The sequence below is a fragment of the Salarias fasciatus genome, chromosome 18, assembly GCF_902148845.1.
Source record: "Salarias fasciatus chromosome 18, fSalaFa1.1, whole genome shotgun sequence".
In the NCBI taxonomy this organism is placed as follows: domain Eukaryota; kingdom Metazoa; phylum Chordata; class Actinopteri; order Blenniiformes; family Blenniidae; genus Salarias; species Salarias fasciatus.
Window position 1 is genome coordinate 8,950,727 of NC_043762.1, and position 23,137 is coordinate 8,973,863.

At 44.4% G+C, this 23,137-nt stretch overlaps 2 protein-coding genes across 6 annotated transcripts; one reads left to right on the plus strand and one right to left on the minus strand.

The window, feature by feature from the left end:
- The first annotated feature begins 900 nt into the window (after positions 1 to 900).
- On the plus strand, positions 901 to 3,359 carry LOC115404891 (Krueppel-like factor 2). Its single transcript, XM_030114246.1, has 3 exons — positions 901 to 1,291; positions 1,483 to 2,398; positions 2,514 to 3,359. The coding sequence occupies exons 1-3, from the start codon at positions 1,220 to 1,222 to the stop codon at positions 2,687 to 2,689; spliced, it is 1,164 nt and encodes a 387-aa protein (XP_029970106.1). The 5' UTR covers positions 901 to 1,219; the 3' UTR covers positions 2,690 to 3,359.
- Positions 3,360 to 4,453: 1,094 nt separating this feature from the next.
- On the minus strand, positions 4,454 to 22,134 carry LOC115404881 (epidermal growth factor receptor substrate 15-like 1). 5 transcript variants are annotated; one of them, XM_030114227.1, is made up of 24 exons: positions 22,082 to 22,134; positions 21,032 to 21,073; positions 20,847 to 20,936; positions 20,711 to 20,758; positions 20,519 to 20,614; positions 20,270 to 20,335; positions 20,053 to 20,178; positions 19,897 to 19,956; positions 19,540 to 19,806; positions 17,411 to 17,568; positions 15,620 to 15,779; positions 15,349 to 15,411; positions 14,053 to 14,138; positions 13,639 to 13,711; positions 13,347 to 13,508; positions 12,966 to 13,163; positions 12,356 to 12,520; positions 12,135 to 12,243; positions 11,695 to 11,834; positions 11,326 to 11,380; positions 8,914 to 8,984; positions 8,572 to 8,635; positions 7,207 to 7,316; positions 4,454 to 6,106 (listed from the first exon to the last, which is right to left on the minus strand). In XM_030114227.1, the coding sequence occupies exons 1-24, from the start codon at positions 22,106 to 22,108 to the stop codon at positions 5,960 to 5,962; spliced, it is 2,583 nt and encodes an 860-aa protein (XP_029970087.1). In that variant the 5' UTR covers positions 22,109 to 22,134; the 3' UTR covers positions 4,454 to 5,959. The 5 variants fall into 5 exon arrangements, with proteins under 5 accessions (XP_029970087.1, XP_029970085.1, XP_029970088.1 ...); XM_030114225.1 differs by having other exon boundaries at positions 15,349 to 15,414; XM_030114229.1 differs by lacking the exon at positions 4,454 to 6,106 and adding an exon at positions 6,113 to 6,540 and having other exon boundaries at positions 15,349 to 15,414.
- Between the last annotated feature and the right edge of the window lie 1,003 nt (positions 22,135 to 23,137).

Below are 23,137 nucleotides of genomic sequence, written 5' to 3' on the forward strand. Positions count from 1 at the left end.
GAAATGCTTTGCGAGCATTCCTGTCCAGAAAACAATGCAGCGCATCGACATGTCCGAAACCAGATCTCCCTACTGAAACCGCGACAAGCACTCGGCTCGACTTGTAATGTAAATGCGGCCCCCTGTTTACGCCCCCCCACCCACACCCCCCCTGCCCGCTATATGCATGTGAATGGGATGTTACCTTCAAGTCACGAGCGCCGGGGACGCACTAAAGAGCCGTGAGACTGTTTAAAGAAGACACCGGCGCCTGTTTGGACAAGCCTGCTGTGAGGGAATAAAACCTAAAATGTTCATTACAGGTAATAATGAGCCCCAGAGCGAAACGCAGCAAACAGGTGGATGCGGCACACGCTGCTGTCATTTTTACTCCATTAATCACTTCACATCAAAGTGAATAAAGACTTGGTTTGGGTTCGGAACACTGATTTATTATAAGGGATTCAAAAAAAATACTGTAACCACGAAGAGGAATGAGGGGGGGAGCAATGCCACATCAAAAAATCCAGTTGAATTTGATGTTTTTTTGGACATTTGGGATTCAGATTCTCTCAGATGTGTGTGCCACGAATCTCCTCTCATTAAATTCTTGTTTCTTTAACCCAGTGCTCCGAATCTAATTATATTTTATTACTATCCCTCATAAAAAAAAAAAGAAGACATATCTCTTTGGTGTCGCCGTGATTAAGAGCGGGGAGCTGCCGGAGCGGCTCGGCTTCCAGCAGTTTCTGTCATTAGACTTGTTCTTTTCAGTGAATTACGTAAGTACGGATGGTTGCTATTGCCCGTGTGTTTATTTGATTTTTTTTTTTTTTTGGGGGGGGCCGGGCTGAGCGTGGAGGGGAGTGTCCCGCGCTTAAAGGCTGCTGCGCGCTCCCCGGCCAGTCTGAGCTACACTGAGCCTGCGGACCTGAAGCAGTGGGCTTTATAAAGAGCTAAATTTACCAAATTTACGTTGTTTCCTGAGCTCTCACAATTGGTCAGGCGGGCCCGGGCTAGAGGGTTATAAGGTTTGGAGGACCTCCTACCCCTCTAAAAAGTTTGTTCATGTACTCGGGGCGCAGCTTGTGGAGAGAGGCGACAGTGAGCTGAGGCGCACGGACGGACTCGGCGCGGCTGCCGCTCGACACGACGCGACTTTGACGAGAGACGGTTGTGACATTTAAAAGAAAAAACAAAAAAACAAGCAAAAAAAAAAAAAAAAAAACAAACCAAAACGATGGCCTTAACTGGAGTGATGCTACCGTCTTTTTCGACATTCTCAAACCAAAGAGAAAAAACCTGGGAAAATGTAAGTTGTCCGATCCTGGCATTGTTTTCTGAAAAGTTTAATGGGAAACGTGATTTCTTGCATTTTCACTAGAAATGCACCACTTTTTCGCGCTGTTTTACCTGGAGTGCAAAATCAGTTGAGGAGAGTTTTGCGCATTGTTTTGTATCTTCATTCATGTCTTAATGTCTCGTGTCTCCTCACTCCTGCAGAGATGGAAAGGGGAGATGGACAAACTGGTTTCCACCAACTGCTCCATGCTTGAGATGGTACAGAACCTGGACAGTCACGGCAAAAAGGACGACGAGGATCTCAGTAATTACTTGGATCTGGATTTTATACTCTCGAACACGACCGGGTCGGACAGCGCGGCGGACTTCGTCGGCACCACCGATCCCAGCATGTACTCGACTGGAAACTCGGTGCCATCGTACCCGGCAGACGACCACCGCTCCCCGCCGCCCCCATACGGCGCCAGTCTTATGACAGAGCTCCTGCGCTCAGAAGGAACCTGCAACTATGGCATTACGCGCAACCCTGGCATTCAGGGGAGGTTTTATGTCAACACGGCGCCTTTCCCCCGCCCGGACAACATCAAAGTGGAGCCACCCATGGACAGTTACGGCCCGGTCATGGGCATGGTGCCACAGAGCTGCAGCAAGATCAAGCAGGAGGGCAACGTCTCGTGCATGATGTCCTTCGAGCAGCCGCGGGTGGCCATCTCCCCCCGGGCTGCCAGCAGCATGACCCCCCCGCTCAGCCCCGACGACCAGGGCGCGTCGGACTGCCAGACGCAGCTGTGCCAGCAGCCCATGAACTTCCAGCAGAAGTATCACGCGCCGGCGGCTTTCCAGCACCACCCTCAGGCTCACCAGATGCAGATGCCTTACCACGCTCCGCACCCGGGCTTCGGCATGTATGACGAGAGCCTCAGCCTGCAGCCGGGCGCGCAGCGCGTGATGCTCACGCCGCCCTCGTCGCCGCTCGAGCTGCTGGAGTCCAAACCAAAGAGGGGTCGGCGCACGTGGCCGCGGAAGCGCACGGCCACGCACACCTGCACCTTCGCCGGGTGCGGGAAGACGTACACCAAGAGCTCTCACCTGAAGGCACATCTCCGAACTCACACCGGTAAGTTTTCACCCACGGAAGCTGCCGCGGGCTCGTGCGTAATTACGCACGCTGTCTCCAGTCGCCTCGACTTTCTGCGCAAGCCGTTAACGAATTGCATGTGTTCTTCTTGCAGGCGAGAAGCCGTACCACTGCAGCTGGGAAGGCTGTGGATGGAAATTCGCCCGTTCGGACGAACTGACGCGCCATTTCCGAAAACACACCGGACACAGGCCCTTCCAGTGCCACCTGTGCGAGCGTGCCTTCTCCAGGTCTGACCACCTGGCGCTTCACATGAAGAGGCACATGTGAAGGAGCCCAAACAAGGACTTGGGGGTTTCATGGGTGGGGTTGTGTTATTTTTATTTCAATTCCATTGTATTTTTTTTTTTTTTATTTAAAATGTTCTCCAACATGACCAAAGTCTTTTTTTATATAATATTGAAAAAAAAGAAGTTTTAGTGTTATTTTTCTTAATAATGTAGCTGGTACTACTTTGGTTCTATGAAAGCTTTAGAAAAGCTTTGTTTGCTTTACAGCAGGCAGACCAAGAAGGGGCTGGCCCTGTATATACTACTCTTCCTTGACAGAACTGGAATGCTGTGTTTGACACAAAAGTGCCTTTCTATGACTGTGCTACTGTAAAACTCTTTGTGTGACAGAACTACGTGGCCAAAAAACTGTACATGTTCTTGTTGACAGGAGTGAAATGCACATACAGTTGCCTAACATGTGCAAAGACAATGTTTTATTTAAAACTGCCTCAGTGTCTGAACGGCCGTTTCCCAACTCTTTTGGACGCTTTCTCCCATTTGGAACTGTTATTTTCTCGGTGTGAAACTCTTGGATCCAGCCCCTCTGTACACTATCAGGGCTTGATGTCCTGTGCATTATTTTTTACTTAAATTTATATAAATAAGTACATGGATTTTATACTGTAAAATGTGTATTTATTGTAAATATTAAAAAGAATGGAACTCAACGCCGGGCGTGGGAAGTCATTTTCATGTGCTTAGTCATTTTAGGTACATGTTGTTCACACATTCAGCTTAATTGACCACATCCACCCAGCTGCAAGTTTCTTAACTGGGCTTTAAAAAAGAAAGGAAAAAAACCAAAACAAAAAAAAAAGAAGCAACGGTTGCAGCAGATCTGCACATCAGCTCCACTAAATATGTTATCCATCTCTCAAGTTTTATCCTCAGATTTTAAAACACTTGATTTCCACTGTGATGTTTTGCAGCTGCAAGACAGAGGAGGGCAGCCACTTGTGGGCTTAGCCTATAAATACAAACACTCCATTTCCATAATTACAGAGTGAGCCAGGAGACGTCTGGACAGAGGGGCACAGCAAACCCTCATCAGGGAGCCCTTAGACTCCATTTCTGATGGGTAGAAATTATAGTAGGACATCAAAGGGCCTTAATACTACAATTACACAGAGTCACTGTGCACTACAGTTTCAAAGTAGCCCAGTCCGTGCACATGATGCCTGCACGGTGTCACTGAGCATTTGTTTCTCCCGCATCAAAGGCTGCATTGAGCACACGTATCAAATCCAGATGGCATGTCAGAAAATACAGACAACCATTTTTTTCTTCATTTAACTTCAGAAAATTTGTAGTCCTCTTTATTTTCACCTCAAACTTTGAAAGTGTTGACAAAGGTTAAAAAAAAACAAAAAAAAACAGGAAGTGCACACCAGGTCAAAAATATCTTCCCTGGTAGATGCAAATGTATCACTCTCATTTCACCTTTTTTGTTCCAATATCTCTGCAGAACAGGGACAGACAAAAATAACCCATCCTGAACTCAGCTACCAAATATTCCCACACACAAAAAAAAGCTGAGAAATGGTATAAAAAATGCTATATTCATCTTTTTTTAAATCAGACATCTTGTATACCTGCTCAGTCCAAGACGTCGGAATGAAATTGGAGCTCATGCACAGGGAGAACATGCAAACTCCACACAGAAAGGCCTCGAGCACTGCTGAGATTATTCTGCAGTCAAACAAAAACACCGATTCACTTCTTTCTTTCTTTGTAACATTAAAGACAGGAGACTTACCATGTTCCAGGAATGTTAAAAAAACAAAAAAACACATTTTATTGAACTACAGCTTGTTAGTTTTTAGAGCACAAAACTCATGATTTTATTATAATCACATACATACTGTGCAGTGTAACATGTTACAGTATTGATATGTTGATAAATAAGTCGCCGTCATTCTGCACACGTCCAGGAAGCTCTGGAAAATAGAGTTCATATCATATGTGCCAAATAAACCTGATTAGTGTTGAACAATTACATAAATGCAATATTTTAAGGCGTGTGAAGAAATGCCCTCCGACTGGATCATAAGACAAAAGTCCACAGGAACTATATATTAAAAAAAAAAAAAGGAAAAAAGAAATAAGATCCAACAGTTGATTTAAGTTAAAAGAGGAAAAAGCTGGAAGCACACAGAGCTGTGCACCACTGGGAGAGTAAAAGAGGGGGGAGCAGAGTGTAACAGCACCAGTGTAAATGTAGGTTTACATGTTTTTCTCCATTTTTAGAGGCTTCACTTGTGCAACAGTCCAAGTGGGTGTTAAGAGAAGGCTACCAATCATGAAGCAAACACAAGCTGCTGACATCAGAGGGTGGTAAACGGCACCCTGGGAGGACGCAGCTCCAGCTCGGAGGGAGGAAGACCTGAATGATTATCGCGAGCAACGTCGGGCTTCCACTGTTGTCCGAAATCCCTTTCCATCCATGCACCGCAAACGGCAGAAACAGTACATAATAAGGCATAAACGTCAAAAGCACTTGTTACATTTTTTGAGATAAGAATCTAAATCATGCTACTGATGATCGGATCGCTGAGCTCCAGTCCTTTATGACAGGTTTGTTTCTACAGACAGGCTCCAAATCTCGTACGTTAAAACATCACCTAGAAATATCTACAGCGCGTGTTTGTTTAAAAAAAAAAAAAAAAAAAGACAAAAAAAAAACACAGACACATTTATTATGACACAAACTCAATCTTACGCCAACACAGTAGTTAGCCTGCGCAGTTGGACTTTCATTTTGTATTTCTGGGAGTAATTGAAGACTATATATAAAAAGTTTTGCAGTGCATTTTGCTCCATACACTCCTGACTCACTGCTCGTGTTTATAAATTAAACTGTAAAACATTCTTAAAAGTTCTCCACTCCAACAATCATGCTTTAGGATAAGGCAGGTTGATTAGATAACAAGTAGCTGGATAAAGGTTGCAGTAAAGTAAAGCCTGCAGGTTTGGGCTGCGCTGAATCACCATGTTCTTGCAGGATGAAGCGCAGGCTCAAATTAAGTGGCTCCGTATTGTCCTTGATTATAGTTGCCGTGTAGTTTTGGGAGCAATCAACCTTGACCGGTTGCTAAATGCGGAGTCGTGTGCCACGGGGTCCAGTCGGCGCTTTTCGGAGACGCCGCTCGCTTGACGCAAATTGGAAACAGGGGGCTGGCTGGTCGCGTCGGGGCCGGCGTGGTGAAGGGAGAGGACGGGAGGCTGCGTGCGGAGCGTTGGGGTGGGGGGGGGGGGGTGGCGGCCCGGCTCAGGCGTTGGGCATGTCGGCTCGGCTGAGAGCGATGGCCAGCTCCAGGTCCTGCTGCTCCTGGAGCCGCAGCCTCCTCAGCCTCTCCTGCTCCTCGCGCTCGCTCTCCCGCTTGGCCCACTCCAGCTGCTGACTCTCACTTCCAAACTGGAGCCGAGACACAAAACATCAGATGTGAACCGAGAAAAAAAAAATAGAGTGACAGTAAGAAAAACACGGCTTCCAATCACTGGGTGATGTGAAATCAAGAGTTTCTAATTAAAAAAGCTGAATTAAACAGGTGAAATGAGTTAAATTGAAAATACGGGTATCATCAGAAAACAGCTAAGAAAGCAAGAGCAGAAGTTTGGGGAAAAAAAAAAAAACGTAATCATGATACACATCAAGGCTCCAGTAGCATGAATTACTGGTCAAGTGTTTCCCCACATTGCTTGAATCGACGTCGCCGAGGGATCTTTAAGGAAAATAAGCATGCTCATGAATCACAGGATTGGGATTGTGCAGTGCGAGCGGCGTTTGTCACATGCAGGAGACTGACCACCACACCCCTCCGTACAGTCTTACCTCCACAGGTTCGGATCCTGGCAGAAAAACGAAAAATTACAACACGGGAGCTCGACACAGAGGACAATCACAAATCCGGTTTCACAGCACTCGCACTTGCACGAGGGCAACATTAAATTCAAAACCAAACGCACGGAAGCTGCCATGCATCACCTCTCCGCCGGAGAGCACACTCAGCCGGCGGCCTCGACGAGACGGCAGAGCGGCGGAAGACGGGAGACAAAGAGGCAGATTTACTCCGTGGTGTCCTGCTCGGAGGCATGTCACGCTCTGACAGCCAGTAAGCCTGGAGCTTACACCTGAGGGGTTGAGAAAGAGGCTGCCGGAGCGCTACCTGACCAGGCAGGCTCGCTAACTTACTAAATTGCCCGTAAATCCCCGCTTCCTGTCAAAAGCTGAAGCCAGAAATGACGGAACGCATGCAGAGCCCTTCATGAGGCGGACGGAGGCGACTACGACTGCGTAGAGACGGACACTGCGGGCGTCGGACATGCGGTCGAAAAAAGACCTCAGACAAGTTGTTAGTCTGCAGCGAGAGCGGACGGTCCGGCGGGTTGCCCGCGGACGCCGCCACCGTCTGAGAGCCGACGCCCGGAAGCCTTCAGCCCGGCGGCGAGAGCAGCAGCTCATGCACACAGAAGCTACTGGACCCGGCGAGAAAGCTGCCAGCGCGCTACACTTACAGAGCCAAAGTCTGCAAAACCCACAGGACAGTCTCTGGACGCTTTGGAAACAAAGGGGTCTGTGGAGCAGACGCTCTGGGGCGGCTCGGCTGCGCTCAAACCCGGCGCACCTAGTGGAGGACACGTGAATACGTCAATAAATCACCGGTTCCACTCCGGAGACAGGCGGCGTAAAGATGCTGACACCTAAAGAGTCTGATGGGAAAACAAGTTCACACTTCAAAAAGGCTCCAACGTGTATTGAGCGCCGCTAAATAGTCACAGGAAGCCGCCAGCTGTAGGCTGGTGTATGCAGAGCAGCCAGGCAGTGGAAAGCAATATTGGTTCAAAAAAAGGTGTCAACCGCATTTTTTGAGTAAAGCTCAGTGATGCATTGAAGCCTAAACATGCACAGGGTTGCTTTTTTTTTTCGAAGATGTAATTGTGGAGATGGTGATCCGCCCTTGACAGTAAGCTTTGAGTGCATTTCCCATCATGACGGCATCAGATATTTATCTCAATGCAGCAGAGAAAAAAACACTCCAACCTAGAAAGATAATTTACTCTACTAGTTTTATCTTAAAAAAAAAATAAAGACAAAGACAAGTGATAATCACTTAAAAATTTAACTAAACAGCACAAATCTAATATGCACCCCTGAAATGTAAAAGAATTGGGTTGTGCAACCATCCCTGTGAAGCAGATACTCAAAGACCAACCCATGACTTCTCACTTCCCCATCGCAGGCGAGGCATATCTCTAGAACGAGCGCGGCGGCCAACTGTGGCCACTCATCTCTACCCATTGTGTGTGGTAAAGCAAAGGGGAAGACCAACTTTCTCAGGCTGTGGCTTCTGCTAAAAAGGCTGAGAGCAAGTTCACAGCGGAAGGGCATGTGCTGGGCATGGTTCTTGGGAAACGTGTGACTTCACACACATGCACAAAACAACAGAAGAAAAAAAAAGAGAGAGAGAGCGAGAGAACACAAACAAGGCTCCATGTGAAGAAATGGAAAAAAAAAAAAAAAAAAGAAAAGTCTCATCGCACTGAAAACAGGTTTAACGTCTCCGTGCACCCATCAGGGTCTGTAGTACCACCCCGTCTGTTTACAACAAAAGAAGAAACTACTCTCTCTATATTCTCACAGCTTAATGGGGAAGTTGGGTTTTTTTCCCCCCTGAATGCCATTAAAGCATGAAATAAGACGTTCAGCTGTAATCACCTCCGTGTGTCATCTTGCTAAGTTCTAGAAAGTTGTGGTGACAACAATGGCACACTGATTAGCGCTGCTCTGAAGCTCGATTTCATGCCGATTACGAGCAATTAATGTCAAGTTGCAGGCAACAGACACACGTTCAAAGAAATGCACAGAAAATAAGAAGTTACCGTAGGGCGGCGCAGGCCGGTTAGGCACACTCTTCTTTGATGGAAGCGAAGGATTGTCCGACTTCTGTTCAACACACACACACACACACGAGGGAAAAGAACAGAAACCCTCTCAGCTATCAGGCAGAATGATGACCCAGGCATAAATGTCAGCCAGGATATAAAGCTTCTGGACCCACAAGAGAGGCCCCTTTTTCTGTAAATGTGATTGACTGTAAGAAAAATAAGAAGTCTCTCATGATGCGAGTGAAATTCACCGGCGCAGCTCCTCAATGGTTTATGTGGAAAATTATGCTTTATGGTGCAACTGATTCATAACTTTCGGGAGCCTCCGGGGCTTACCTTCGACATTTGACTGAAGTCAGCGAATCCGCCGCCCTTGCTTCCGAAGGGGTCCGCTTTCCCAAACAAATCTGCGACAGGAGGACACTGAATTGCGTTTGGAACATTTGAATGCGCCTTGCGGAAAAGAGCCAGAAGCTATAATTGATGTTCAGGCCCAAAACCGCACATTTACAGTCATCTCTGCATCTTGCTTGTTTCTGACAAAAAAAAAAAAAAAAAAAAAGGGCTGCATGCTATTTTCAGAGGAGGGAATGTGGAACGACTGTTCTATTTTCCCTGACATTTCGCAGGAGAAAAAAAAAAAAAAAACCCTGTAAAGCGGAGGTTTTGTTAAACGTGACGTATGCATCTGATGGGCTAATGAAAAGCGTCAGTCGGCGTACTGTGAACCAGAACTGTGCCGGGGCTGTTCGCGAAGCCCGGCGGCACGGCCGCTTAACGAAGAAAAACAGCAAAAACGTGCGGACGGTTACAGCGCAAAAACAAAACGCGGCAACACAATCTGTTTGTTGTGAGCCGCGCCGCCACAAAGGGGTCCATTCATGTGCGGCGCGCCGTGTTTTCCTTCACGCACAGTTACCGGGCTCAGGTCGACAGTCGCCTCTGTGTTCTTTCTTGAGCGCGTGTGTGACGCAGCGGAGCGATCGGCCAGCGGCCGGCCGCTAACTTAAACCAACTTCCGGCCCGAGAGCGAGCGAGCGAGGCTCGGCGGTTCAATGGCAAGCAGATATAAAGACGGGACAGAGGCAGGAGCTGCAGGGTTTTTGAAGGAGTGGCAGTGTGTTCTCGTGGAGAGGGCCCAGCAGTCACAGAGTTTCTGTTATGTTTGGCTCCTGCAGGCCTCCTGTTTTTCCAGGGTAAGGGGGGGCTGGGGGGGGGGGGGGGTATTTTTAGTTGGCCAGCAGTTAAATGCGTAGGTACTCGCCTAAAAATAGCTCCACGCCACAGGAAAAAGTGAAGCCGCGGCGAGTAAAAATTGTTTGCCCCTGATGCCCCTCGAAGTAAAACCTGGATCTCGCACACGTCACCTGCAGGAGGCGAGAGGGCCGCTTTCACACCGGGCTCAGAACTGGAGCTTCTCTCAGGCTCAGTTCTCTCTGATTGAGTCACCTTCTGGACGGAAACGAGACGAATTACGACTCTCTTCAAAGTGAGGTGGCACAATGTGTCAAATGGTTGCTAGTTCGAGTCCCGCTGCTGAGCCAGAGACTGTCAAGACTGTGGTGACCCCAGAAACCCGGCAAAACCACGATAAGACGATAAAAAAAAAAAAAAAAAGAGAGAAGATCTGTCAATCTGCTTCAACTCACTATGTTTGTTTTGCAAATGAGGAAATAATAATCTCGCTATTTTAAGACAGCAGCTGTGTCTTCAGCTCTTCTGTTTAGAATACCTTGACATTTGACATTAAATCTCGAAGGGTTAACAAATTCAGAAACGAAATTGTATTCTAGTGTTTCATCTTCAAGCTTCTTTACTGATCTGATATTTCTCTCTCCTTTAATGACTCACACTGGCTGGAATGATTCTTCAAGGCTTCAAGTGAGAGACGCTTTTTGTTGCCTTATTTTAACTGCAGTCTTTGTGTGTGCGTGCAGCTCTGTGGGGAATTACTGTCTTTTTTTTTTAATCTTATCATGTATTGCATGTTTTGGTACGCTGTATTTGCAAGAAAATTGCAAAGTGAACAAAGACAGTCTTTTTAAAAAAAATGATATACAATCATGAGAACAAAACCTAAAACATTCAAGTCTTCCCAAATGTCACTGCAGGACTGGCTTTCTTTAAAGTGAACGACGAAACCTAAAACTCTCCATTTATTGTGCTTTTCTGACTAAACATTGGCCATTGTTTCCAAAGTTCACTAAATACTGTGCAGAGTTTATGTTAATAGGGGAATTTACCAAATATAACGTGATCATAATCCTTGAAAATAAAAAGCATTGTTGAAAATTATGTCTGTATTCAAGATGTTTTAAAGCAAATAGCAGAGACGGGAACTGTTATTGTGGCTAGAAGACTTTCCTCAGTTGGCCCCTGCTGGTTTTATTATATTTTCTCTTATGTTCTTAAGTCTTGCCATCTTTTCTTCTACACTTCTTGATGTTTTCCCCCACTAAAGACGGATCTTCTTCTTTTTGCTGTGACTGCTGTTTGTTTACTCGCTCCACCGACACTTTTGGCTCCATGTTGTAAAAATGCCATTTTGTGGCCACTTAGCTCTTTATCCAATCTTTCCACTGCAGATTCACGTTGTAACGCATGCAAACCCCTCATTCAAATACTCATACAGTAGTTTATCATATTTTCATTCTGAATTGACCACCTGCTGACACGCACAAACACAAGCGTGCATCTCGCTGCTCTTTATGTGTAATCTCAGTGTATCAAAAACCCTTACAAACATACCTGAATTCTGTTTAGTGCTGTTGGATGAGAAAGGGTCACTGCTGAAGGCACTGGGCTGAGGGGAAGAAAAGGAGAGGGGGGGGAAAAAAAAGGACAAAAGTGGGCATTTCGAATAAAGACACGCATACAGCGGCCACGTCGGCGTAACCACAAGAAATGTGTGTTTGGTTTGCTCAGCCGGTTATATAGAACCATGAAGGCGTGTGAGGGCTCGTCTCTATCGGCACCAGCAACAATAAGTCGTTCAGCATTGAAAAGAGAAATTCATTTTAATGACAGCGCTTCGAACTCGCTCGCAGTCACAAAAGTAGCACGATTAGAATTCCGAACAAGTATCGGCGCTGCGCTGACAAAACAACGGCTTGATACCTTGACTGGCGGCGTGGGTTTTCTGCCAAAGGGGTCTGCGGATCCAAACAAGTCTGACTTGTCGGTCTTCTTATAGAAGTCTTCTGATGAGGTGCCTTTGAAGGGATCGCTTTCTTTGAAGGGGTCGCCTCCAAATGGATCTGCGGAGAGAGCGAGACCGACGGCTACACCACCAGACAAGAAAGACCTGCTCAGACGGACTCAGGCATCAGCTGACGCGGAGCCCCACGGCAGTACACAAGTATAACAAAAAGATAATGACAGCCGTTTTCACAGAGGTCGCCACAACAAGTACCGTCGCTGGCACCGTAGATTTGGCTGGTTTATACGTTAAATGCTTTTTCCACCACAACTGGGATTCGAACCCGGATTTCCCATCGTTGCGGGGAAGACTCGACCAATGTGGCGATGACGAATAAGAACCACGAGGGGAAACAAACCTTGGAACAGATCCGATTTGAAGGGGTCTTCTGTCTTGAAGGGGTCGACTGGAGCCTCCTTAACACTGTTGTTGTTAAACATGGCTATCCTTGATTTGAAAGAGTCATCCTGGAGAATCGCGCACACATAAGAACAACGCATTTAGCCACAGACAGACAAGTCATTAGCAGCTTTACTACGACGCCACACAGGTCACTGAAACATCGTAAACTGTCCTCACCGCAGCTCTGAAGCCTCCGTTCTCCTTATGAGCGAAGCCCTCACTTAAGTCTGGCAGGGCGCTGAAATTCCCCCCGTTCATGTCACTCAGAGCGTTGTTGTACTCCTCGATGGTTTTGCTCATCTCTTTTTGGCTGTCCTGGATCAGAGACAGCTTACCGCGAGCCTGAGGACACACGGCACCGTTTCCTGTAAAGTATTATTCTCAGCCGATAAAACACACCAACCAGACATGATTTAGTATTTTCTCTGTTGTTTTCAGAGTCAGGAAATTCCCCCACAGAGATTTATATCGGCTATCAGTAAAAAGAAGCTCCAATTATCAGGTGAAGAGTTCAGAACTGACCTGATATTTAACAATATAAACTGAATCACTTTAATGAATATTGGTAAAATAACCAAGGAGATGCTACAGCTTTATTTCTGTTTGACATCAGATCTGTATAACAAGCAGCTCCTCACTCAGCAATCAATAAAAAAATACATTTTGTTCTTGTTCTTATTGATAATCGTGCTGATTTAAATAATATGGAGAATGATAGAAACAGTGTCGGCATCGTGTGATCTCCAGCGGTTCATTTCATCCTCCTGTAAACCTGGCGTTCTCCCACCTGGTTGATCTCCTCCTGGGTGGTTTTGAGTGATTTAATGATGCTGTCCAGCTGGACGCGGCCCGAGAGCAGGCTCTGCTCCAGCTGGGCCTCCTCCTCCTGCAGCCGGCTCAGGTCGGCCTTGGTGCGGCTCAGGTCGTCTTCCTGGCTGCGGAGGTCGGTCTCCTGAGAGCGGATCTGGCTCTGAAGGGACGAGATCTGAAAAAAAAAAAGAGAAAAAAGCTCTATGTTTTATCTTTATGATTGCTCATTTAGAGCAGCAATACCTTAAAGTTTGCTCACAGGAAAACGTCACAACACTCCCTTTAAAGTCACATGAATTTTAAAGAAAAAAAATGATGAATCCGGACTCATGTTTGAGGTTATTCGTCACTCTCTCACCATCTGGGACTCCTCTTGGCACTTCTGCTTCACGTCGTTCAGCATTCCCTCCAGCTTGGAGCGCTGCTGGTCCATCTCCTCCAAACGCTCTTGGGCATCCTGCTTCTGTGACTCCAGGTCCTGCAGATTGCTGCTCTCCCTGTCCAAGTCATTCTGCATGTCCTGTGTGAGGCAGGGGGGGGCAACACGAGCACACGCGCACGTTTATTCCCTGGTTCGTGTCCCACTTGTGTCATTTGGCAATGGATTCCAAAAAACCAAATTCAAATGAAGGAATTTAGCTTCAACTTACCAGAACGTCGCTGTTTTTTTGTCTGATGGTTTCCTCCTTTTCCTTTATCTCCTGCTCGAGGATGAATTTCTCTCTGCAGGCAAACAATGTGGTCGAGGAGAAAAAAAGCAAGGATACAATCAATTATTGCATATTGAAAATGGAAATTCATGTTAAATTCAACATAATTCTTAAAAAAAACTAAATCAAACTGTCCTGTCGAGGTGAACTTATTTACCCAGTAATCCAAATAATGTCAGTTTGTTTGGAAGTTTCTTAACAGTGAGAATCAGAGTGACAGCTGCGATCTGTAAGTTTTGCAATATCTGGAAAACACTTTGATCCTGAACGCCACTTTGCTGTAACCTCCTCTCTCTTTTCTCGGAGGAAGGGAAACAAAGCCATCCTCCTGCGACTCGGGGAGTCAAGGCTCACCTCTGCAGCTGAGCTATTTCCTGGCTGAGGTCATCCAGCTCTTTGATGCCTGTCAGCTCCACCGACCCCGTGGAGCTGGTACTGTCCTGAGGCCAGACACAGAGAGGGGGGACGAGTGAGAGCGGGAGAAGGAGAGGGGGAGAGAGAGAGAGAGAGAGAGAGAGAGAGAGAGAGAGAGAGAGAGAGAGAGAGAGAGAGAGAAGCACGGGGCGATGGGAGTGAGGAGTGTCATCAACCGAGGATTCAGAAAGGGTGCATGAAAAGACACTGATCTAACGGACACACGAGAAGAGACGGAGGGGTGTGAGTGTTAGAGCGAGAGAGAGAGAGAGAGAGAGAGAAAGAAAGAGAGAGAGAGGGGTGCTCCCCGCTGCTGTGTCTGACAAAACAAAAAAGTCACAGGAAGGAAACAAAAACATCTCGCACAGCGAGGGGAAGGAGCACGGCGGCCAGACGTTGCGTGAATGACAAGAAACGCACGAAGACGAGACAAAAGGATCCAGCGGTACAGGAACATTTGGCTGGTGGCTCAGTTCATTCGACAGGCCTACAGCAGATCAGGAAGTCTCAGAGGATTATCAGCTTTCCATGTGTAAATACCCCGAGCAGCATCGAACCAATGATCCGCTCAACTTTCTCATGACTGCAGAAACTCAATAGTTTTGATATCCTTTGTTTTAGGAGTTTTGATTGTCTAGCCAAGTAGCTAACAATCTTTTCTTTTTCTTTTTTTTTCGCCTCAGAACTCATCCACATGACCCCGATAGCAGGCTGCGGACCCCCACTCCGGTCTCCGACTCTCTGAGTGAAGCCAGACGCTGGTGGACTCGCTTATTCCCACCGACACACAAAGGCAGGAGCTTTTGAAATAAAAGCAACGGGCCGTTTATTATGGTTTTCTTTGACGTGTGCAAATATTATTTTGACATCCTGAGAGCAGGCAAAGCCTCGGGCCTCCCCAACTTGATCGCTTCTACCCCTACGGCTCAGGTTGGGAACCACTGGTCTGATATAAAGCTCCCTTTAAAAGTGAAATATTTTCACCGATCTAAAATGAATAGATGAGACGGCGGGATTAGAAAGAGAAACACACGGTTTTAAGTAAACACACTGAAGATTATCGGCTGTGACCGGCCACAGATGATGAACATGCTGCATGCAGACACACACACACACACGCACACACACACTCTTGTTAAAAGTGCATGCTCCTTATTCTACCTTTTCAAACTGAGACAGTGAAGAGGAAGAAAAGAGCAACGGCGCCACCTTGTGGTGGAAATCACCACTACTCACTCTGCGTATATTAGCTAGTGCCACAAGTTCCGGTCTCACAGAAGACATGAGGCCGGCATAGTTCTGCTAGACGGAATATAAAGAAAAGAAGCTCAAACAGGCAAAGGGAAGAAAAACTGATTTGGAATAAACAAAAGCAAGAAAGCAGAATTTACCACATAAACTGGTATTGTAGAAAATAAACAAGAAACATTCTGGAAGAATTTCAATCAATAGTAAAGATATTGCAGGATGAACTGGGAGCTGCAGAGGGTAAACGCTACAAACTCACAAGCCCCGACGCTGCTGTCCTTTCTGATGGGGGGATCAGATCTGGAGGAAGGGTGGAGGGAGGGTCGATGCCTTTCTTGACCTTCTGCTGAATGAGATACATGGCCACAGAGAACTGCTCCCGGGACAGCTTCCCGGTCTGCTTGGTGTCAGCGAGGCCCCTGTGGAGACGAGCAGTGTTTTCGCCCATGATTGTGCAAATATTATCAAGTTCACTGGAAGAGGCAACAAGGTGTAGGTCCGAAATCCTGCTGTGACTTTATATGACAGCTAACAGGGCTTTGTTGCATCACTGTTGCAAGAGCCAATCCCTGAATACAGTTTTAATTATCAAAATAAGAATTTAAAGACATTGCATAAGAGTAGTTTAAAAGCATCGGCCATAAGAACCACTTCTAAGAAATACAAAGTATTTTTGAAGGGAAAAAAGAAAGTGAAATGGCATCCTTTCCACTCTTGTTAATGAAAAAAAATCAAACAAAATAAATATAATTTAAAAGTAGAGGACTACCTCACACATTGACAGCTATATAGTAAAATACAATCCCTTAAATTAATGGTATATTTTGTAATGAATCAGCATCCAAAACAGGTTCTTAGAAAGAGAAGGTGGATACAGTTTCCGGTGGAAACATAACCTTAAAGTCCAGTGTATGCGTACAACCCTGACGAGCCAATGTATCACCAGAAAAGGCGTGCACTTATGGAATGAATTAGACAACACCTTAAAAACATCTAGTAGTGAATCACGATTCAAAAAACTATACAAAATATATGTACTTAAAGAATATGCTAAAGAGAAATGAGTGAACTAATCCCCAAAATAAGTAAATCGATCCATGGACAGACACTTCTGCACTACAGTGTGTACGAGGCTGGGATGGAAATTGTGGGTTCTGGTTCTATGAGTAGGTTCATGTGCATGTAAAATGTAAATCTATTTTCAGTTGCAGTTCTCACGTAAGTCGTAGTACACGCAGCAGCACTATGAGACTGTAATGTCCGGGGTGGGCATATATAAGCAATAGCTTCAGCCTACTCCTTCTGAGTTATTTGACTTTTGAGTTATTTGACTTCTTTCTTGTTTTCTTTTCTTGTTTTCTACTTTTTGTATCTTATTTGTTTTAGATTGTACGAGTTGGTTTAACCAAATGTTCAAATGCTCAAATAAACCTAAACAAACAAACAAACAAACAAACAATTGTGCCTTCTTGACACCATTTTTACATGGTGACCAGATGTTTGGATACGATTTCACTTCAACGCTAAAATCAGAACATTCCCCCACAAAAAAAGGTCATCATTTTGAGTCACTGAAGTCCTGAATATCAACCAGATAATGTTAAATTAGTCTGAATATGGACTGAGGAATCCCGTTTCATCCCCTTTTCAACAAAGTAATTATCTCAAGTGTTCACTAGATGGTGCTAAAGAGCTTTGTGTACAAAGAATACAACAACAGCCTGCAAATATTGAGAGAGACACATTTAACTGATTTAATATAAAAGGTGATAGACTACAAAATGTATTCACTGCAATTAAATAAAAACACAAAAAACTAAAAAATATCTGAACAATTCTGAATTGTGCTGTGAAAGAACAGAAATACTGATGAGACAAGAATATTTCAACAATCCTGACTGGACTCAAGTCCAGCACTGTTTAATTTCTGGCTTGTTTCCCACTGAACAGGCTTTATGAATCTCCAGATGTACCTATTGTTTTGTATTTATGTCTCTGTATTTTAGGGGAATTGGGGACAAAGCGATTAAAAAGGAAATCGAGCTCTTACCATATCTGAGCGAGCATGGTCTGGCTGAGAGACGACTGCATGAAGATCTCGATGACCTCGCCGCCCGTGACGAGGCCGTCGTTGTCGCTGTCGGTTTTCCTGAAGATTTCGTCGTATCGCTCTCTGTCGGCCACCGGGACGGCCCAGTTCACCGAAGGCTAGAGGGAGCAATCCTCATGTTAGGATTTCAGAGGATGGATCATGCAACACAGCATAAGGAAGCCGTGTGTCTGGCTCGGGGAGACACGGCGCATGTTTTTGGACCGTAGGAGGAAATCTACACACACGAGGAGAACATGCAAACTCCACACAGAACACCACAAAGACAATTTGACTTTAAGGACACTGAATGGTATAATAAATAATTTGAAATGAAAGAACATCTTGATGCATCCTGACAGTCATGTCAGGTGATGAGAAGCATTGTTTCTCTCTTCCCTTACAGAGGAACCAGTTTTTCCAAGAGTCACAGGTGAAAAATCCCTGCAGCTATATCCCGGTAGAGAGCAGCCTCTGCACGACACTCAGAACAATGTGGTAAAACAAGTCCACCCACGAGCAAATGAAAGTCTTGAAAAGAAATGCTCCAGAGACTCACCCCTTGTGAAACTCACTTAGGGAGGAGGAAAGGGAAAAAACTGCTCAGATTCAAACCCAGGAAGTTTTTGTTGATGCGTTTGGGGGTTTAAAATGTATTCCTCATTTACATAAACATGTGTAAGGTGGATATTTTCTCCAAACTGCCTGTGTGTGCGTGTGAATGTGTGTGACTGTTCATGGTGAGATATGAGCTCCAGCTCCTCACAATCCTGAGATCAGTGCAGACAACTTGGATGCAGTTATTGTTCATATATTGTGGTATCATACTTTAATATCAGCGAGAAACACTTATTTTTCTAGTTGCGTGTGCAGCTAAATGAAAATAAAGTATCATCCGATTTCCATCAACTGTTTTCCCTTCAATCAACTAAAACTGACAGCTGAAAACTGCATAAATAAAGTTCTCTCATCAATCACAGCTGACATTTGTCCACCCACATGCTATGACCAATCAGCATTTAACAAGTAATTTTAAAAGCTGATTTCACTTCAAGAAGTGAGAAACTTCAGCTAACTGTCTGCAAGTTAGAGTTGAAGGTTCAGTCACATTATTTTAAGATTGTCCATTTTTAGCGGGCCAAGCTATAACTGATCATTTGTGATGCATCTTGAAAGCATTATGCTGCCACCACCATGCTTTGGGGTGGAGAAGGACTTGCATTTGAATACATATTTTTTAGTCAAATGGCTCAAAAGCCCCATTCTGATCCCATTAAATTAAAAATACCTTCTTTCAGTGGATCTTGAAATCTCCTGGATGCCTCAGAACAAGTTCGAGTACATTCATAACCCAGAATATCAGTGGCATAGTTCAGAAAACCCTTTAAACGATGCCATTTCAAACTGTTCACTATTAATTTGTCCAGAATCTTTTTTTTTTTTTTTTTTAATGTTGACTCAAAAGACTGCTCTTTTGGGTGAATACTTGCCAAATAAATAACATCGGTCATCACTTTTCAAATTAAAAAGTTACAAGTCCAAAAGGTGTAAAAATTAATTTATAGACACCTGAACCAATGTAGCTTTTATATTTCTAAATTGTGACACCATACTCGCAGCAACATATCAGGCCTGCATGTTTTCAAAAATCAATTCCAATCATGACAGCAGATGTATAAAACTTGAAATAAGGGAAAATAAAGGGACATTTTTCATCTGTTACAAAGTAACCAAGGATTCTGAGGACATTTGAAAACCAGAAGCAACTTCAGAGGATTTTTCTTTAAAGCATTTTGGGTAATGAACTCATGTTCACATTCAACAAGTTCAGACAGAACCATTTGTTAAATGTGTTCAGATTCTAAATCAAAGTTTCATAAAATTCTCTTCAGTATTAAAATAACACACAAAAAATTTCAAGGTTTTGGACATAAAGAATCTGTTGTCAGGTGTAATGTAAATAAGCAAATCAAGGCAGGTCAGTATACTGATTGTTCAATGTCAACCAGCCCAACAAAGGACACTTGGTCCCCTATGTACAGATCCTGATGCCATAACAACCAATAGCTAGAGAGAAAGGACATACATACCTGTGAGGGGGACTTGAAGGAGTGTTGTGGAGAAAGGCTGACAGCGCTGGGGATGAGGGGAGTGGTGCTACTCAGAGGAGGAGTGCTACGGAGGGTCTCTTTGAGCGGAGTCGAGCCCGGCGTAAGACCGGACAAGGCAGGGAGCACGGCCACGGCACCTGGAAGACCAACCGCAGACTTTTTCCTTTTGGAAGGGGGGATGAGGGATGTGGGTAAGGTGGTTGGGACAGGATCCTTCTCCATGGCGCGATAGACAAGATGCATGGCCTAGGAAACAAGAAATCAGATTTTAAAACATACCAGGACTGCTCTGGATCATCAGTAACATTTTTAAGTAGACTAAACGTCTCGTCTCACCACTATGAACTCCTCTTTGTCCAAGTATCCATCTTTGTCCACATCACTTAGGTCCCAAATCTACAAAAACATCAGGAGGAGGACAGAAATATGGGCTTGTGGTTTTGAAGTAACACAGGCTTTTTTGTGTGTGTGCGTTACAACATCCAACATTACCTTTCCTAATACATCCAGAGGTAGCTTGGAGTTGATCAAAACTGGCCTGACTTTTTCACCGGGGAGAAGGCCATTGACCGGAGACAGACTCTCAAAAATTCCCTCAAACTTTCCTTTTTCATCAGGCTGTGAAGGAATAAGACGAAAACAGATTTGGTGAGTTTAATGCGTTCAACACATATGTCTGAGAGAGTGCTTAAAAATAATATCTGCTCACCCGTATTGCCCATTGTGAGTCAGATGCTGGTGCTGAAACGGTTAATAATGGGCTGCTCGTATCTCTCTGTTCAAAAAACAAATAATGCATCAAACAGGTGTTAACAAGTAGATGGTCAATAAATGTGTATATAGATGAAAAACATGTCGAGCAATTTCTTAAGAAAGCTGACAAGCAGTTTTTATGCATATCAGCAGATTATCATACTGTTCCAAACCACGAACATCCCAGGAGTCACGTGAAACTTACAAATTTGGGCGCTGCTAAGTTTTGGTTGAGGTTATTAAGGCTGATGTCATTTCCACCCTGCGCTGAAGCAACCAGTCTCAAAGCTACGAAGAAACCCTGCAAAAGAGGAAGAGAGACGCATGAAATGCATGAAATCCAACGTCTTCTGCATACATCAGCACTGTGATTGATGGGAAAGACAGAATCTGTTACCCGTTTATCCAAGTAGCCTCTTCGTTCTGAATCTGCCAAATCCCAAATCTAAACAGAAAATGGGACATAAAGCACTTTAGATGGTATGGACAGAGAATACGCCTGATCTTTACATTCTGGTGTGTTTTTAACTCACCTTCCCCAGCGTGCTGTCAGACAAACCTGACCTCTTAAGGAACTGAGCTGCATCGCCAGCTGATATTTTTCCTGTGTTTCCTGGATCGAGCTACAAACAAACAATACATTACTGTCTTGCTCCAGCATTTTATTTTTTTGTGCATGCAGAAAATCAGAAAGATGCAGTCAAAATGTATAACTTACCTGCCTATACAAGTTTTCATATACTGGGTTTCCACTCGATAGCTAAAGGAAACAATAAATATTATACCAGTTAATGTATATGCCACATGTAGAGCATCCTCTAAAACTTTCTTCCTCAGATAACTCTAGGATTGAGTATGTTTAAAGCTACTGGTACAAGTATGTCGGTATCTGGTTTGAAAATAAACTTACATTTGAAACCCACAAAATTTTCTGCTCATGAGGGTAAAGAACTGCACTGCCTTTCTTTACTGAAACAAATCCTCCTTTACTTAAGGTGAGGGTCCAAAGCAATGTAATCGACAGATCGGCCTCAAAAACTCCCCTTCACAAGCTGGACGCTGTTTATCCTCTATATCTACAGTCTCTTATTCACAACACAAATTGCAATCTGCTCATACTCAAAGCCTGCACCACCAGTGGTCGCTCTTCATTTAATTTTTCTCCTGCAAATGACTGGAATCATCTGCAACAGACCTTTAAGCTTTCTGCATTGCTTTGTTGTTTTTCGTTGTGCTTCCTTGCTGCCTCTTGGCTAGGTCACCGTTAATAATTAGAACTGGCTCTCAATTGCCCTACCTGTTCAAATAAAGACGAAGAAAAATAGAAAATAAAAAATTGAATTAAACAAATAGTACAATTTTTTTTTACTATTTGTTTAGTTTAATTTTTTATTTAAAAAAAAAAACCGAGATAAGCTGGGCATCATACCCAGCCTTGTTCGTTATGTCACGCTCACTAATTTATTTCCTGTTCAAGTTATTAGCCAGTCACATTTTCAACGCAACAGCAACATTTTTAAGCTTCCGTCACAAAAAGGAGTTGGGAATATTCCGTAAAAATAAAGAGAAACTTCGCTATCCTCACTTAACCTAGCTAACCATGGGAAGTTTATGGGCAGCGAAAGCTCGTTAACGCGCTCCCCTGAGCGATGTCCACCACAGTTTATAACGCCGCCGATTAATGAACGAACGCGGCGACTGTCAGTGTCGCTGGAATACGACCCGTAATAAAAACAGACACTTTTCTCGGACGATTCTAAGTTGTTACCTGACTGAGCGTCATGAGCGCCGCCATATTTCCTGGTGTTGCGGGAGCGCGCACACGCCCGGAAAGCAGAGAGCGGGCACGAGCGGCGACAGAGCGGAGGGAAGCGTGGGGGGGTCCGGTGGGCGTGGCCTCCGGCTGTCAGTCATTACACAGGGACGGGTTACTGCTACCATAGAATAGAATAGAATAGAATAGAATAGAATAGAATAGAATAGAATAGAATAGAAAAGAATAGAAATATAAAGAGTACAAATGTGAAAGTATAAACAGGATTTCATCTGAGATGGATTTTTGATGATTTCATCTGAAGATTAAAACATCAATTACCATGTCAGAGATTATTTAATGATATGATGATTAAAAATAGTTTAATAATTTGGATGTTAGTGCCGTCACTGATCAGTAGATATCAGTTCAGACAGGTGTTTGAGCAGGGTATGATTGGTGTTTGAGGATGGCAGCGATCCATCTCAGGAATCTACAGCGCATGATTTTCTCCATTCAGGGCAGAGGTCAGCCGATGATTTTCTGACCTGTGTTTACTACCCTCTGGAGGGCATTCCCGTATCAATTCCACTAAAGTTTAACTTTCTGAATGAAAAAAAACAGAAGTTATGAGATTGAGGGAGACCAACTGCTTCACCGGTGCATAATGCAAAAACAAGGACATTGCAGGTAGTAATTCACACAAAACATGCAGTACTTTCCTTGTTTTATACACAGTCTGCATGCAGGAGTATCTAAGCTTTCATGGTGGCATGATCTGATTGGCCACCTGATGTTATCTTGCAAAGTATGATTGGTTTTTAGTATTGTCAATCATTACATGAAGTAGCCAACCATAATTTTAGGAGGAATGAACAGTCAACCACAGATTTGATTTGAGCAGAGATTGTAGAAGATGTGTTTCAATGAGATTACCTTGAAGAGAAATTTGTATTTTATATGTAATGAAACTAGTTAAAACACGTATTTGCATCTGTTGGAAAACAGATTAAAGTCAACAGTTGACCTCTATGTCAATCTATGTCATCAAGTATTTTATTTTCAATTAGA

Excerpts from the sequence above, each read along its gene's own strand:
- LOC115404891 (XM_030114246.1), top strand. The coding sequence starts at position 1,220 with ATGGCCTTAACTGGAGTGATGCTACCGTCTTTTTCGACATTCTCAAAC. Across the intron at positions 1,292-1,482 it reads GAGAAAAAACCTGGGAAAAT|AGATGGAAAGGGGAGATGGA; the intron begins GTAAGTTGTCCG and ends TCACTCCTGCAG. Across the intron at positions 2,399-2,513 it reads ACATCTCCGAACTCACACCG|GCGAGAAGCCGTACCACTGC; the intron begins GTAAGTTTTCAC and ends TTCTTCTTGCAG.
- LOC115404881 (XM_030114225.1), bottom strand. The coding sequence starts at position 22,108 with ATGGCGGCGCTCATGACGCTCAGTCAG. Across the intron at positions 19,807-19,896 it reads ACAAAGAGGAGTTCATAGTG|GCCATGCATCTTGTCTATCG; the intron begins GTGAGACGAGAC and ends CTTGTTTCCTAG. Across the intron at positions 7,317-8,571 it reads CCGGCCTGCGCCGCCCTACG|GTGCGCCGGGTTTGAGCGCA; the intron begins GTAACTTCTTAT and ends GTCCTCCACTAG.